Source organism: Oncorhynchus kisutch, linkage group LG19, assembly GCF_002021735.2.
Source record: "Oncorhynchus kisutch isolate 150728-3 linkage group LG19, Okis_V2, whole genome shotgun sequence".
Lineage (NCBI taxonomy): Eukaryota > Metazoa > Chordata > Actinopteri > Salmoniformes > Salmonidae > Oncorhynchus > Oncorhynchus kisutch.
In genome coordinates, this window is record NC_034192.2 from 28,744,381 (window position 1) to 28,757,735 (window position 13,355).

General features: G+C 44.8%; 1 protein-coding gene across 1 annotated transcript in view; it reads left to right on the forward strand.

Moving 5' to 3' along the window:
* Positions 1 to 9,655, forward strand: part of LOC109864568 (peroxisome proliferator-activated receptor gamma coactivator 1-beta) — a 58,457-nt gene extending 48,802 nt beyond the window's left edge. The window contains exons 5-12 of the mRNA XM_020452417.2: positions 617 to 1,577; positions 1,819 to 1,864; positions 2,340 to 2,404; positions 3,118 to 3,655; positions 3,790 to 3,865; positions 3,976 to 4,094; positions 4,254 to 4,387; positions 5,279 to 9,655. Coding sequence (XP_020308006.1) covers positions 617 to 1,577; positions 1,819 to 1,864; positions 2,340 to 2,404; positions 3,118 to 3,655; positions 3,790 to 3,865; positions 3,976 to 4,094; positions 4,254 to 4,387; positions 5,279 to 5,370 — 2,031 coding nt within the window. The 3' untranslated portion in view covers positions 5,371 to 9,655. The remainder of the gene's footprint in view (positions 1 to 616; positions 1,578 to 1,818; positions 1,865 to 2,339; positions 2,405 to 3,117; positions 3,656 to 3,789; positions 3,866 to 3,975; positions 4,095 to 4,253; positions 4,388 to 5,278) is intronic.
* Positions 9,656 to 13,355: the final 3,700 nt, after the last annotated feature.

The window sequence follows — 13,355 nt, forward strand, 5'->3', positions numbered from 1 at the left end:
GCTAAAGCTAGCTAGCCAGGCTGTCAGCTAGCTAGTACTAACAAATTGAAATTAGCAAAGTGTTTTATTTTTATATCTCCCTCTTGTGATTGGGACCGGTGTGGAGATCATGTTACCATAAGGTATCCGTTGCTCCAAAAATCCGTCTCCACCCACGCGCATGCACGTAGATCAATGGCGTGAGGCTATTTTCTCATTTATCACCCCTATCCTGCCCTGGCTTTTCCTTTACGGTGGTGGTGGCCGAGGCATGTGACATCTGTGGCATTAGAGTGAGTGGTGCTGAGGCTTTGGAGTGACAGATGGATATAGTCTCGACCAGGAGAAAGGGCAGCTCTGGCAATGAGCTGGTGGTTACATAAAGATAGAGTGCATCCTAGAATCTCTCTCTCTCTCATGATACTGGGAACGTTGGTATGATTATGAAGGAATGTTTTATAACTTTGAATCTTTGTGGCTCTCTGTGCTGGTTTTGGTTACTCATACGTTGAAATTGTTCCCTCGGCACTGTATGTTCTCATGGCCTAGACATTCCTTAATATTTTGGGCCATACAGTGCACAGAGGCTCACCAAGGTCATTTTATAGGTAGTAACTCTAACTCTTTCTTTCTGTAGCGTGAAAGCACACAGGAGCGTAAGCCCCGAGCGGTGCGACCAGCAGGACGTCTGTGCACAGAGCTCCATCGGCACCTGACCTCTGCACAGGAGGCTGAAGACACTCCTTCAGCCGACACAGAGGATGAGGAGGACGAGGAGGAAGATGATGACGATGAGGACAGTGAGTCCGAGGAGGAAGAAGAGGAGGAGGAGTCCTCGAGCAGTGAGAGTGAACGCTCCACTCCCCTTGAGCCCACCAAGCCCCAGTTCTCCTCGGAGAAAGAACTCAAATCTGTGGTGGAGCTCATCAAGTATATGCACACATACTGCCTGCCCATGCGCAAGCAGGCTGGCTGGGAGCGCAAGGAGCGTGAGTGCCCAGGCCAGGTACGCAGGGCCAGGCCCGAGTGCCCCACGACCCTGATCCACCCGAACTGTCACAAGGCTGCCCCCCAGGCCCAGAGCTGCGCCCCTCGGCCGCGCCTCGCCTTTACCCGCAGACGGGAGGTCAAAGCCAACTCTCTCCTGCGCGAACTGCTCAAAGCGGTCAACTCCTTTGACGTGAGCAAGCCTTACAGACTCCACAGCCCCCCCTACACCCATAACAGAGATGCTATCACCAAGTCAGCGCATGACAGAAAGACTGAGACCCCTAGCCCGACTGCCAGCTCAACCAAACCAGAGTTTATGAAAGAGCGCGGCCTAGAGGTCCCTCTGAGCCCTGACCTGGAGGACGCCTCCTTCTCAGTCCGCCGCTCCCGCAGGCTCGCCTCTTTCCCCAGCCGCTTCGCCAAGAAGGTGCGTGCAAGCCGGGTGAGGGAGGAGCCTGCGTCCGGGGAGCGGCGACCTGACGAGGAGGACAAGGCGGTCAAACACCCCCCGGGAGACGACCCGGAGAAAGACTCTGCCGCCAATAACAACAGTACTTCCCAAACCACGGCAGATGCAGCCGAACCCGATAACCTCTGCTGTCAAAACGGTAAGGCAAGATGGCGACGATGTCAGAAGCCCCAAGCTCGCAAAGCCTGTCCTGATTTTTCAGTCCACATGGCTCCATCATGCAGTATCTTTCTTCAATTTGATGTGAATGAATAACACACGTGCCACTGTTAAACGGCTGGTAAAATGTTGTTTTTATACCCGCTGACTCTGCTGTTGTGTTCTCTGACCATGTATGTAATCATTGGTACCAATGGCTCTTTCTGTCATTCTGATTGCAGAGAAACGCGCCTGCCTCTGTCTGCCGCTGACTCCCAAATCTACTGGGTTTGTTTTCCGTACTATAGTCCTATACACTACAATACATATACTGCTTGTTCATAGCCCCACTGGACTCACAAAGCTATTTTAACGTACACTTCTGGAAGTCTTCCGTGCGTGAAATGACTGCTGTTCTCTGGCCCCCTAGATAGTTTTTAAAGCACTCCACACAAGCCTTTCATGGTAACACAGATCCAAAAATAGACCTCAATAGGAGAAGGAGCTTGTACTGTAATACCAATCATAGACGGCTATAAAGGAAAGCTATTCTCATGTAGTTCACGTTCACAATGATAATGTAATACAATCTCCAGCAAAAGAAAAGAAATCCTTAAAGATTTTTTAAATGTAAAAAAAAAAAATCTGAGCACCGAGCAGTACATCCTTTTGTCGCCCCACTACCCCTACCCATGCACCCCCTTCCCCTGGCCCTGATGATGACTCTGCAATCTCTCTCTCTCTCTCTTTTCCCCATGATCAGAGACACACAGTATGCCAACAGGCCCTTTGAGCAGACTCTCAGCGTGGACCTGTGTGGCACAGCAGGTAATGTTGGGGCTTTGAGTTGGTGTTGATCACCTTGACGTCTTTTACGCCTTGGCTTGACGAGACAACATTTTGGAGCTATATCCTTGTCTGTCAGAAGTAGCTTGTCTAGAGGGAAGTAAAGTCTAGCAAATATACTGTGTTGTAGACTGGTTTATCTCTTTGAGATATACTATTGCTAACACAGCTCGGTAGCAAAGCAGCAGAGGAGAGGGGGAATGCATTTGTATCGTGTTGTGAAGAGCATGACTGGAGTCTAATGACGTGATCTGTCTCCTGGGTAAATGTCATCTTGACATGGCTAATTTGGTTGCATAGCTACTTGGGAAGCGGAGAAGACAAATATAACAATGCTTTACAGTGTCTGCCGCTGATATCTTCCTCAAAAGCCGTAATGTTAATAACAACTGAAAGTCAAATACGCACTTCGGTCAAAATGAATATGCGATTGTGTGCTCGCCTTGTGCCGTACCACGGTGCTGTGTTAGAAAATAACAGCCTCAGAGCAATTTGTTGAATTGGGAAAGCCATTGAAAGACTGATAGAAGTGAACAGAGTAACAGACAGTACACCCAGTTAAACATGAGCAGTGTTTTAAAACGTGACCAGTGAAATTGTCTGAACGGTTGACGTTTCTCTAATGTTAACCCGACAGCGCTGTATGACACCACTGTGAGGTACATGTGACTTAATAGAGTGGCGTGTGTTTTCAGGCCTCACCCCTCCCACCACCCCCCCTCACAAGCAAGTGGAGGACGAGCTGTTCAAGCCAGAGGGGAAAGGAGAATCCACACCGAAGGGCTCGTGGCTGACCCGGGCCCACTCCCGCAAGCTCCCCGAGCAGACTGAACTCTACGCCCAGCTCCGCAAGATGGGCCAGGCCATCGATGCAGAACCCAAAGTCCACAGGACGTTCGGAGACCACGACTACTGCCTGCTGAGTCTGGGGGAGAGCCGGAAGAGAACCGCCGCCATGCTGGCCCACTCGCTGTTCGGACGCTCCTCTCCGGAGGGGGACAGGGCTGAGCGCAGGGTCCAAGGGGACAAGAGGCTGGAACAGCAGCGTGAAGACAGGCTCTTTTCCAAGGTGCCAGAGTACCTGAGTAACGGTAACGGGGCTGACAGAAAGGGGGGCGCTTTATCCCCCCACAACTCAGATGAAGAGGGGGAACGCTCCTCCCGTTCACCCTCCCCCATTCTCCACTCCAGCTGCTGCCAGCCCCACTCGCCTAGCAGCAAGCCCGACTTCAGGTGAGAATATAAACCACTGTTAGTCTGATTAGCAGTCACAGCCAGGTGTACTGTCTTCTCTCATTGGCATGTGACTCAGGTTCTTCCATTAGCTCCCGTCTTATTCTGTCTCTGCTTTGTGTCTCTCTCCTCAGCTGTGAGAACTCTGAGACGTGCCACGGAGACAAGCAGAGAAACAACATCTCCAAGTCTGTGCTTCAAATTGACGAGGTAAACACCAGTTCTGCTATTACGAGTTTTTCCAGTGTGTGTGAAGTCGGCATGATTTGCCACTGCGGCAAGTGTCTTGTTCTGACGGTTGCCATTGTGTCGTTGCCTAGGACAACTGCCAAGTGTTCTACATACACAACCTGCCAAGCAGCGTCACACAAACGATGCTGCGCAAACGCTTCGAGGCCTTTGGAGACCCGGAGGACTGCAAAGTCATCACCAAACACGAGTAGGTCCTTTTTTTTATCAGCCTGTCTGGCCTGTCTGTGACCTTCCAGAGTACGGAATGCAGTGAAGGTGGGGACCACGTGCCCGAAACTCTCTGTCTTTTTGTGTGTGTTGATGTGTGTGTTTGCGTGCGCATGTGTTTGTGTGTGTGTGCGCATAGGGAACGCTGTGGAGTCATCAAGTTCCGTCCGGCACCCAGCGGGCAGCAGATCCAGAGGCACAGACGAGAGCCGCTTTTCCAGAACGGAGGGGGTGGCATGCACAGGCTCAGCAGGAAGAGATACATAGATCTGGGTAAACAGAGATACAGTCAAAGTACAGTCAAACCATGAATGTAGAAAGTCGTTAAAGGTGCTACTCATTGGATTTCTTCAAATTTTTGCCTTGTAATTTCAGAAAATGTCCATGATATATCTGCCGCTAATAGTGGAATGATAGTGTTTCACAGTATTACCCACCAGTATTGTGATTGGCTGTGGTATTTTCATATTGATTTCTCCCGCCCAGTGGCAACTGTTGTCAAACTGGGAAAGCTGTTCTGTCTTTGTGGCTGTGTTATCTTGTGGAAATGGCTCATTTCCTGTTTGCTAAAATTCTACAATGTTCGCTCAGTTTCAGTTTATGTGAGAAAACATGTAGTGAATAGTGTGGGGAATCATTGTACCATCTCAATCGCTGTGAAATATATTTAGTATATTTCACAGCAATTTAGATGGTACAATGATTCCCTACACTATTCGATGCTTGTTTTCTCACATAAACAGTAATGCTGTGAAACTATCATTTCACTATTAGTGGCAGATATATTATGGACATCTTTCTGGAATTGCAATGCAAAGGAAATGTGTAGCACCTTTTTAATTGTATGTATCCTTTATTTAACTAGGCAAGTCAGTTAAGAACACATTCTTATTTACAATGACATCTTACCGGGGAACAGTGGGTTAACTGCCTTGTTCAGAGGCAGAACAACAGATTTTTACCTTGTCAGCTCAGGGATTCGATCCAGCAATATTTTGGTTACTGTCCCAGCGCTCTAACCTGTAGGCTACCTGCCGCCCCAAAGGAGTATGATCTGTTGGATGGCGGCAACGCTGAGATATTGTACAAGTTGTATCTCCATGTAATGTTGACGGCTATGATGACACTGTTCTAACTAACAAAACTGTGTATTTCCCTCTCCAGACGAAGCTGGACCAGGGCCGGTGAAGAGCAAGTATGACGCCCTGGACTTTGACACCCTGCTGAAGGAGGCCCAGAAGAGCCTGCATCGCTGACGGTGACTCGGCTGGGCCTCGCCTTAGAACCCTCATACCAACCCCAGACTCGGCTCAGTACCTCAACCAAGGCACCTCGTCATGTTTACATTTTTAACATTGGAATAAGAAACGGGCCTTGTCTCTTTCAGCTGAGGATACTACAGAGGAAGCTAGCGGGGGTTGGAGGGATGGAGGAGAAAAAAAAGCAACGAAACAACATATAATGTATCTGAACACAAAAAGCTGCTTCCTGTCTGTGTTCATGACTTTGTTGTGACTCGTCGTGGTCCCGTTGAGAGCCGATGGGCGTGTGGGCGGGCGAGACCTCTGTAGCAAACCTTGCTCCCTCCGTTGGTCGTTGTGGTGTGTGTGTCTGCGTGTGTGTGTCGTTGTTTTGTACCCCCCTGGTCACTACTGGTGGAACTGCAAGCTGTATTCCCCATTACGTTCGTACGGTATATAACAAAACCTGCTTAATATTAGCAAAATTGTGGATGTTCAAACTGTGTGTGTTATGACATAAAATACAAAAACAAAAATCTTTCGAACAGCTTAGAGTTTACAAATCGAAAATGAAAAGAAAAAAAAATCGTGTTTTTTGTCATTTTAGTGCTTCCTTGATTTAATCTATGCACTCTAACGAGGTAATCATGTTTCCTCACATGACTTCTTTCCCCTACTCTGCCACTCAACACTGCTATGCTGTTGGCTGCTTTACTCGATAGGTTACCTACCCACTGCTGCTAAGCTAGCCACTCTCACAACCTGGTTACGCTGATCTAGGATGGCAGTCACTTCCTATCCTACCAACTCCACATAAATGGGGCTATGACAACTAACGCTATTATGTCATGAAGTTAACTTCGAGGCATATTTACCATATGAAAACTCACTCACTCTCCAGAGCAAAATCACAGTCTATCCCAGCCAATTCTCTGCGCTGTTTGTACTATCTGAACATGTCTGATCTCAATCAGTAAGCATAACCCAGCCAAGGACAGAGCAGAGTCAGACATTTACTCCAGGTTCTAGAATATAACGTATACTATAGTAATGGAATGTACACTTCACTGATCTGAATGTAGAGCCCTTACCCGAATCCAAGTCTCTGGAGTTGTGCTCCTTAAATAGAGCTCCATTGCAGCCTGTCTCTTTGTGATGCACCCAGCAGCATAGCTGAGGGAGAGAGTGTCCAAGGCTCACCATACCATTCACACCAGAGAGAGGGATGGTAAATCAAAAGTCTGTTGAACTCTGTTGAATTTTCCCAGAGATCTGGATGGTACCACATCAGACAAGCGTCTCCACCTCATTTAAATCCTTCTCGGGTGCTCTCTCCCCCTTTTTACTCTTGCTCTTTCTCCTCTGAAACACTCATTTACTTCTCCCAAGCTATCCTTTCTTATTGGTGGAGGAGTTCAGCTTGCTTTTCCTACTAAAACTCCCATAACTCGCCTCGTGGCTAAAAACTCAAAAATAGTTTGCGTGTCAGTTTTTGGACCGTGTATCCAATGTGTACCTGGGTGTGTTGTCTGTCTGTCTCGTGTTCGAGTTGGCGCTGCCATCGCTGGGGATCCCAGAAGGACCCGTGGTCCTCTGGTGTGCTGGGAAACTGAAAACCAATTTTCTTCTCTCCCGCTCTCTTTCTTGTTTTCTTCAAAGACCAGGTCCCCCAGCCCCTCAATACTGTACAGCCTAGCTCTTCTGTGTGTGGGCATGGGGCCTCGTGCTGCCCCAGCCTTGGCAAACCTCCTTCCTTTTTTTCAAACAGATTATCCCTGTCTCTCTCTCTCTCTCTCTTCCCCATTTATCTAATCTTCTCCATTTATCTAATCTTCTCTGTAACACACATGAAATTGAATGTTTACATCACTGAATTCTCGTTCGACTTTATTAGAGCGCACACTAAGTACAAAGACGCCTTATTCAGTGTTAGAGTATCCTATCAGGATGTGCCTTCGTGGCTTACCCTAGTAGGTTTACTAAAGGAAAAAAAAGGACAAATATTTAGTGCTATACATACTGATAAAAATCGAACAAAAAAAACTTGCTAATCAAAAGAGGAAAAGCTGAATGACTATTTGTGCTTAGTATGTATACTACTAAAAAGTGAGAGAATGTGCTGGTTTACATTAAAAAATATATATGATATATAATGTGTATATAGCACTATACGTAGTGTAAACATGAAATGTATCGTTGTGTCTATACAGCGATTTGTAGATGTGCGTTATAAAGGTGGTGGGACACCATTGCAAGGATAAACTGTTTAAAGATGCAAGGTTGAACAATACAGGGAGTAACTGAACTGAAGGGAATTTATTTTAAAATGACTTGACACAAGTCAAACACTGTTGTATAAAGTATCCCTTTAGATATGCTATAGAAAGTAGAATTTCTTTTTAAATGATTTCAATATTTTTGACGATTTTTTCTTTCTTTTTTTTACGCAATTGAGATGCAATACATATATCTATGAGACAGCCTTTCTCAAAGATTGGAAGTGGTTATTTCAGTGGTTGGTTGTTAAAATAAATCCTTGAAAACTGATCCTGTACTGTACGTTGTAGAACCGCTGTTAAAAAAAGATGTATATAAAATGACAAATAATAATAATGTGGTCAGTCATGCCATACATTTAAAAAAATCATGTATAACAATAATACCATTGCACATAAAGCCCCAAATAGTGAAATATCTGTTCACAACTTTCCATGAAAGGAGCTAGGCATATTACGGACACATGTTGGTAGACAGGTTGTTAAACTTGTTGAAATTCAGTGGACACTTGTATAATGATTGGCAACTTGTGAACACGTATGACAAATTTTTGGAGAGAGGGAAAGGAAACAGTCACTGCGCTTTTTAGCCCCTGTTGAATTTTCAGACTACTTGGTGCCAGTGGAGTGCTTCCATCAGTAGAGTTGAATGACAACAAAACAAATTCTCATGAGAAGAGCCTTAAAAACAATAGGGGGAAACTTAAGCTATCACTATAGCTTTTAATATTACCGTTTTATCTCCTTTCAAATCCAATGTGTTTTATTATTATTATTATTACAACTTTTTTCAATACAGCCATATTATAAAAGGTATATAAATATATATACATATGAATATATATTTGTGTGTTTGTGTAGATATTAAGATATTATATACTTTCTTATAGAAAACTTTGATGTTGACCATTTTCCTCGGTGTTTCAGAGCACTTCGGCACATTTCAACAACTACTGTCAATCTAGGATTTGTTAGGTTGAGAGATGATCCAAATTGAGCCCCTTCCAAAGGTAACCCTCGTCAGAACAGAATGCAATTCTTCATTTCAGAAAATGGCAAGAAATTAACTTGAGGCAAGTTGACCAAAACTATATTTGATGTTGGCTTTAAATCGAATTCGGAGAGCCTTGTCAGATTGATTTTCTAACTGTCATTATCCAACTACATAGTCCACACAAATACATATTTAAATTTTCCGATTTTATTTCATTGGAAAATGTCTCTTTAAACTCACCATGTTAATAAACTTGCCCTATAGAAAGAAAGTGCAATACTGGTCCTTGAATCACCATTGTTCACTGTACCCTGGATGTAAAATGGCCATGTGTATCAAAGATTATTTTGTATCCCAACAGACAGAGCGCTTTCTGTCAACACACAGAAAACATCTGATAACATAATGGTAATGTGATGTCAATGGCCACTTTGGGGGCTGCAAACGGTCACAATCTAGCTAGCTGTGAGCGGGTCTTTGGTGGAAGAAAAATGGACATAAAAGGGCATACATTGTTTGTTTTTCCTGTTTAGATTTTTTTTTGTCTATTTACATCTAATAACTATCAAAATTCACAAAATGATTTCCTTTTTTAATGTAGTTTTGGTAAACGGTAAATACTGCTAGTAAGATTTTATATTTTTACATCTGTTGGTTTATTTTACTTTTATTATTATTTATTTATACGCCACTTAGTTTGGATGTCTTTTAATGGTGTTTTTTTCCCTGTTTTGTGTGATTTCAGATGTCTTCAGAATGTGGAGACAAAATGCATTTCAGTACTTTTGAATTGTTAAAATCTAGTTTCGTAGCTACATTTATCTATAGACTGAAATTATCTGCTGTTATAAATTATATTTTAATTCATGTAAATAGTTTCAAAATGAAGACTATGGCTTCATTTTAAACTGAATACATTTCTCTTCAGAGATTGTTTACATTATTAAACTGTAGAAATGTTCCTCATATACTGTAAAAAGTACATATTTTATTGATTTGCCTCCAAAAAATAAAATCCTAATGAACAAGATGTGAAGGTTTGGACATTATACTATCAAGTTGGGCATTAATTGATGTGTCAATGGTTGAGACTGTACACACGTACTGGAGCAAATAGAGTAGAGTAGGTCTTGAAGTATCCCTGTGCTACTATGATTGGGTGTTACACCACAAGGACAAGACACAATCACAGTAGTTCAAATTGAATGATTGATTTCAATATCTTTACAGTCCACGTTTATGTGTTGCATATTCAGAGCCAATACATAAAGTGCATTGACACTGATACTATGCATACGAGACCTATACTATGCATACTAGACCTATACTATGCATACTTGACCTGCATCAACTAGTAATTACAATACAAGGAAGCAACAAAGGGTATTTCTCTGGCTAAAAGGCTTACGCAGCAAATCAATTCAAATGGAATTGAATACATACACATAGTTAGCAGATGTTATTGCGGTTGTTGCAAAATGCTTGTGTTCCTAGCTCCAACAATACAGGAACATCTAACAATTCACAACAATACACACCAATCTAAAGTAAAATAATAGACTTAGGAAATATATAAATATTAGGATGAGCAATGACGGAGTAGAGCAATGCCTACCATTCCCCCTGCTTTCTACAAGGAGTAACATCTCATCTGACACAAGCATATTTGGTATGATTCTATAATTCATTATTTTGATACAGTGGCTTGGGGAAGGGGAGGTGGGGTCCCTTGGAGTGTCTCTGTCAGCAATGAGCAGTTATTCTTGCTAAGGGGACATATCTAGCTAGCCTAGCAGGCGGACGGACACACTGACTGATGAAGGGCGACAGGTAGCCCAGCAGTTAAGAGCGTTGGGCCAGCAACCGAAAGGTCGTTCGTTCAAATCCCAGAGCTCACTAGGTGAAAAATCTGCCAATGTGCCCTTGAGCAAGACACTTTAACCTAGTCGCTCTGGATAAGGGCGTCTGCTAAATGACTAACATGTATCTTAAGGAGCCACTGGCCAGTATTCCGCTCTTCTTGCCTGTGGTTCACAAATCAGTGTGATATTCTTTAACTGGGTGTCTCTCATTCCTCTGCAGCCTCAGCCTCTATACGGCTACGCTGCCCTTGTGTCAGGACGAGACACTACGAGCATCGCTGAGCATCACAGCCCTATACGGCAACCCTGACTGCAGCTCTCCCCTATTGGTGCAACACAGAGAGCGAGGCAGCAGCGTCACCATCACGAGTGACGACACTACAATGCAGTGCTTAGCGAAGTGCTTGCGTGTGCTCACTACTGCGTGTCTAGCTGTGTGGTGTATAGTGGTGACGCACGGCTCTTTGCTACAGGAAAGGAAAACCCGCCTTCTGATCCCCTCTTCCAATCAGTCCTCATTCTACGCGCTCAATTAGGTTGCCACCCTCACGGGCATCGTTCTGTGTTTTGTAAGATTGTTATGTATGGCCCCAGTGGGACAGTTAACACACACACACACTATATCCTGAGGGAGGATGCGGCATCGCAGAGGGTATGATGCTAATGCTGTGGACTTAATTCTGCAGTGAGGGCCCAGTGCAGAGAGTTGAATTACAGGTTTATGTACATTATTAATAACCATAGGATAACCACTGTTGAAATTAAAGATATGTCTACATTAAAATTAAAGATATGTCTACAAAAAAATGAAGGGAACACTAAAATAACACATCCTAGATCTGAATGAATGAAATATTCTTATTAAATACTTTTTTCTTTACATAGTTGAATGTGCTGATAACAAAATCAAACAAAAAGTATCAATGGAAATACAATTATCAACCCATGGAGGTCTGGATGTGGAGTCACACTCAAAATTAAAGTGGAAAACCACACTACAGGCTGATCCAACTTTGATGTAATGTCCTTAAAACAAGTCAAAATGAGGCTCAGTAGTGTGTGTGGCCTCCACGTGCCTGTATGATCTCCCTACAACGCCTGGGCATGCTCCTGATGAGGTGGCGGATGGTCTCCTGAGGGATCTCCTCCCAGACCTGGACTAATGCATCCGCCAACTCCTGGACAGTCTGTGGTGCAACGTGGCGTTGGTGGATGGAGCGAGACATGTCCCAGATGTGCTCAATTGGATTCTGGGGAACGGGCGGGCCAGTCCATAACATCAATGCCTTCCTCTTGCAGGAACTGCTGACACACTCCAGCCACATGAGGTCTAGCATTGTCTTGCATTAGGAGGAACCCAGGGCCAACCGCACCAGCATATGGTCTCACAAGGGGTCTGAGGATCTCATCTCGGTACCTAATGGCAGTCAGGCTACCTCTGGCGAGCACATGGAGGGCTGTGCGGCCCCGAAAGAAATGCCACCCCACACCATGACTGACCCACCGCCAAACCGGTCATGCTGGAGGATGTTGCAGGCAGCAGAACGTTCTCCACGGCATCCTCAGACTCTGTCACGTCTGTCACATGTGCTCAGTGTGAACCTGCTTTCATCTGTGAAGAGCACAGGGCGCCAGTGGCGAATTTGCCATTCTTGGTTCTCTGGCAAATGCCAAACGTCCTGCACGGTGTTGGGCTGTAAGCACAACCCCCACCTGTGGATGTTGGGCCCTCATACCACCCTCATGGAGTCTGTTTCTGACCGTTTGAGCAGACACATGCACATGTGTGGCCTGCTGGAGGTCATTTTGCAGGGCTCTGGCAGTTCTCCTCCTGCTCCTCCTTGCACAAAGGCGGAGGTAGCGGTCCTGCTGCTGGGTTGTTGCCCTCCTACGGCCTCCTCCACGTCTCCTGATGTACTGGCCTGTCTCCTGGTAGCGCCTCCATACTCTGGACACTACGCTGACAGACACAGCAAACCTTCTTGCCACAGCTCGCATTGATGTACCATCCTGGATGAGCTGCACTACCTGAGCCACTTGTGTGGGTTGTAGACTCCGTCTCATGCTACCACTAGAGTGAAAGCACCGGCAGCATTCAAAAGTGACCAAAACATCAGCCAGGAAGCATAGGAACTGAGAAGTGGTCTGTGGTCACCACCTGCAGAACCCCTCCTTTATTGGGGGTGTCTTGCTAATTGCCTATAATTTCCACCTGTTGGCTATTCCATTTGCACAACAGCATGTGAAATGTATTGTCAATCAGTGTTGCTTCCTAAGTGGACAGTTTGATTTCACAGAAGTGTGATTGACTTGGAGTTACATGTGTTGTTTAAGTGTTCCCTTTATTTTCTTGAGCAGTGTATGTTTAGCCATTGGAAATGATACCCACCCACTTTATTCTAATATTTCTAAGTCAATTTTATATTGCCTAATCAACGAGGACAATCAGTTCATTGTAAATTCCACTAAAATGCCTAAGTATTCACATTCATTGCACAGGAATAGGCTGTGTTTGACATTGTCCACACCCTGCTCCATCCTGTGGATCCTGTAGCCTGATACAATTCCTTCCATATATAGACCAGTGTACAGCACAGTGCAGTATACTGTAAAGCTGCACGATATCGGGTACAGGGACTGAAAGTTGTCTAGTTGACAACACAGGTCTTTGATTTGGGGGCTGCTTCGGCTGCACTTCCTGTGTGAGAGTAGTCACAGAGCGTCACAGACTAGAAGCGCTGATCTGAGATCAGGTCCCCCCTGTCCATATACTCGTATTCATTATGATCTAAAACTGATCCTAGATCAGCACTCCTACTCTGAGAAGCTTTATGAATATGGGCCCTGATCTCACATTGATTAAATGTA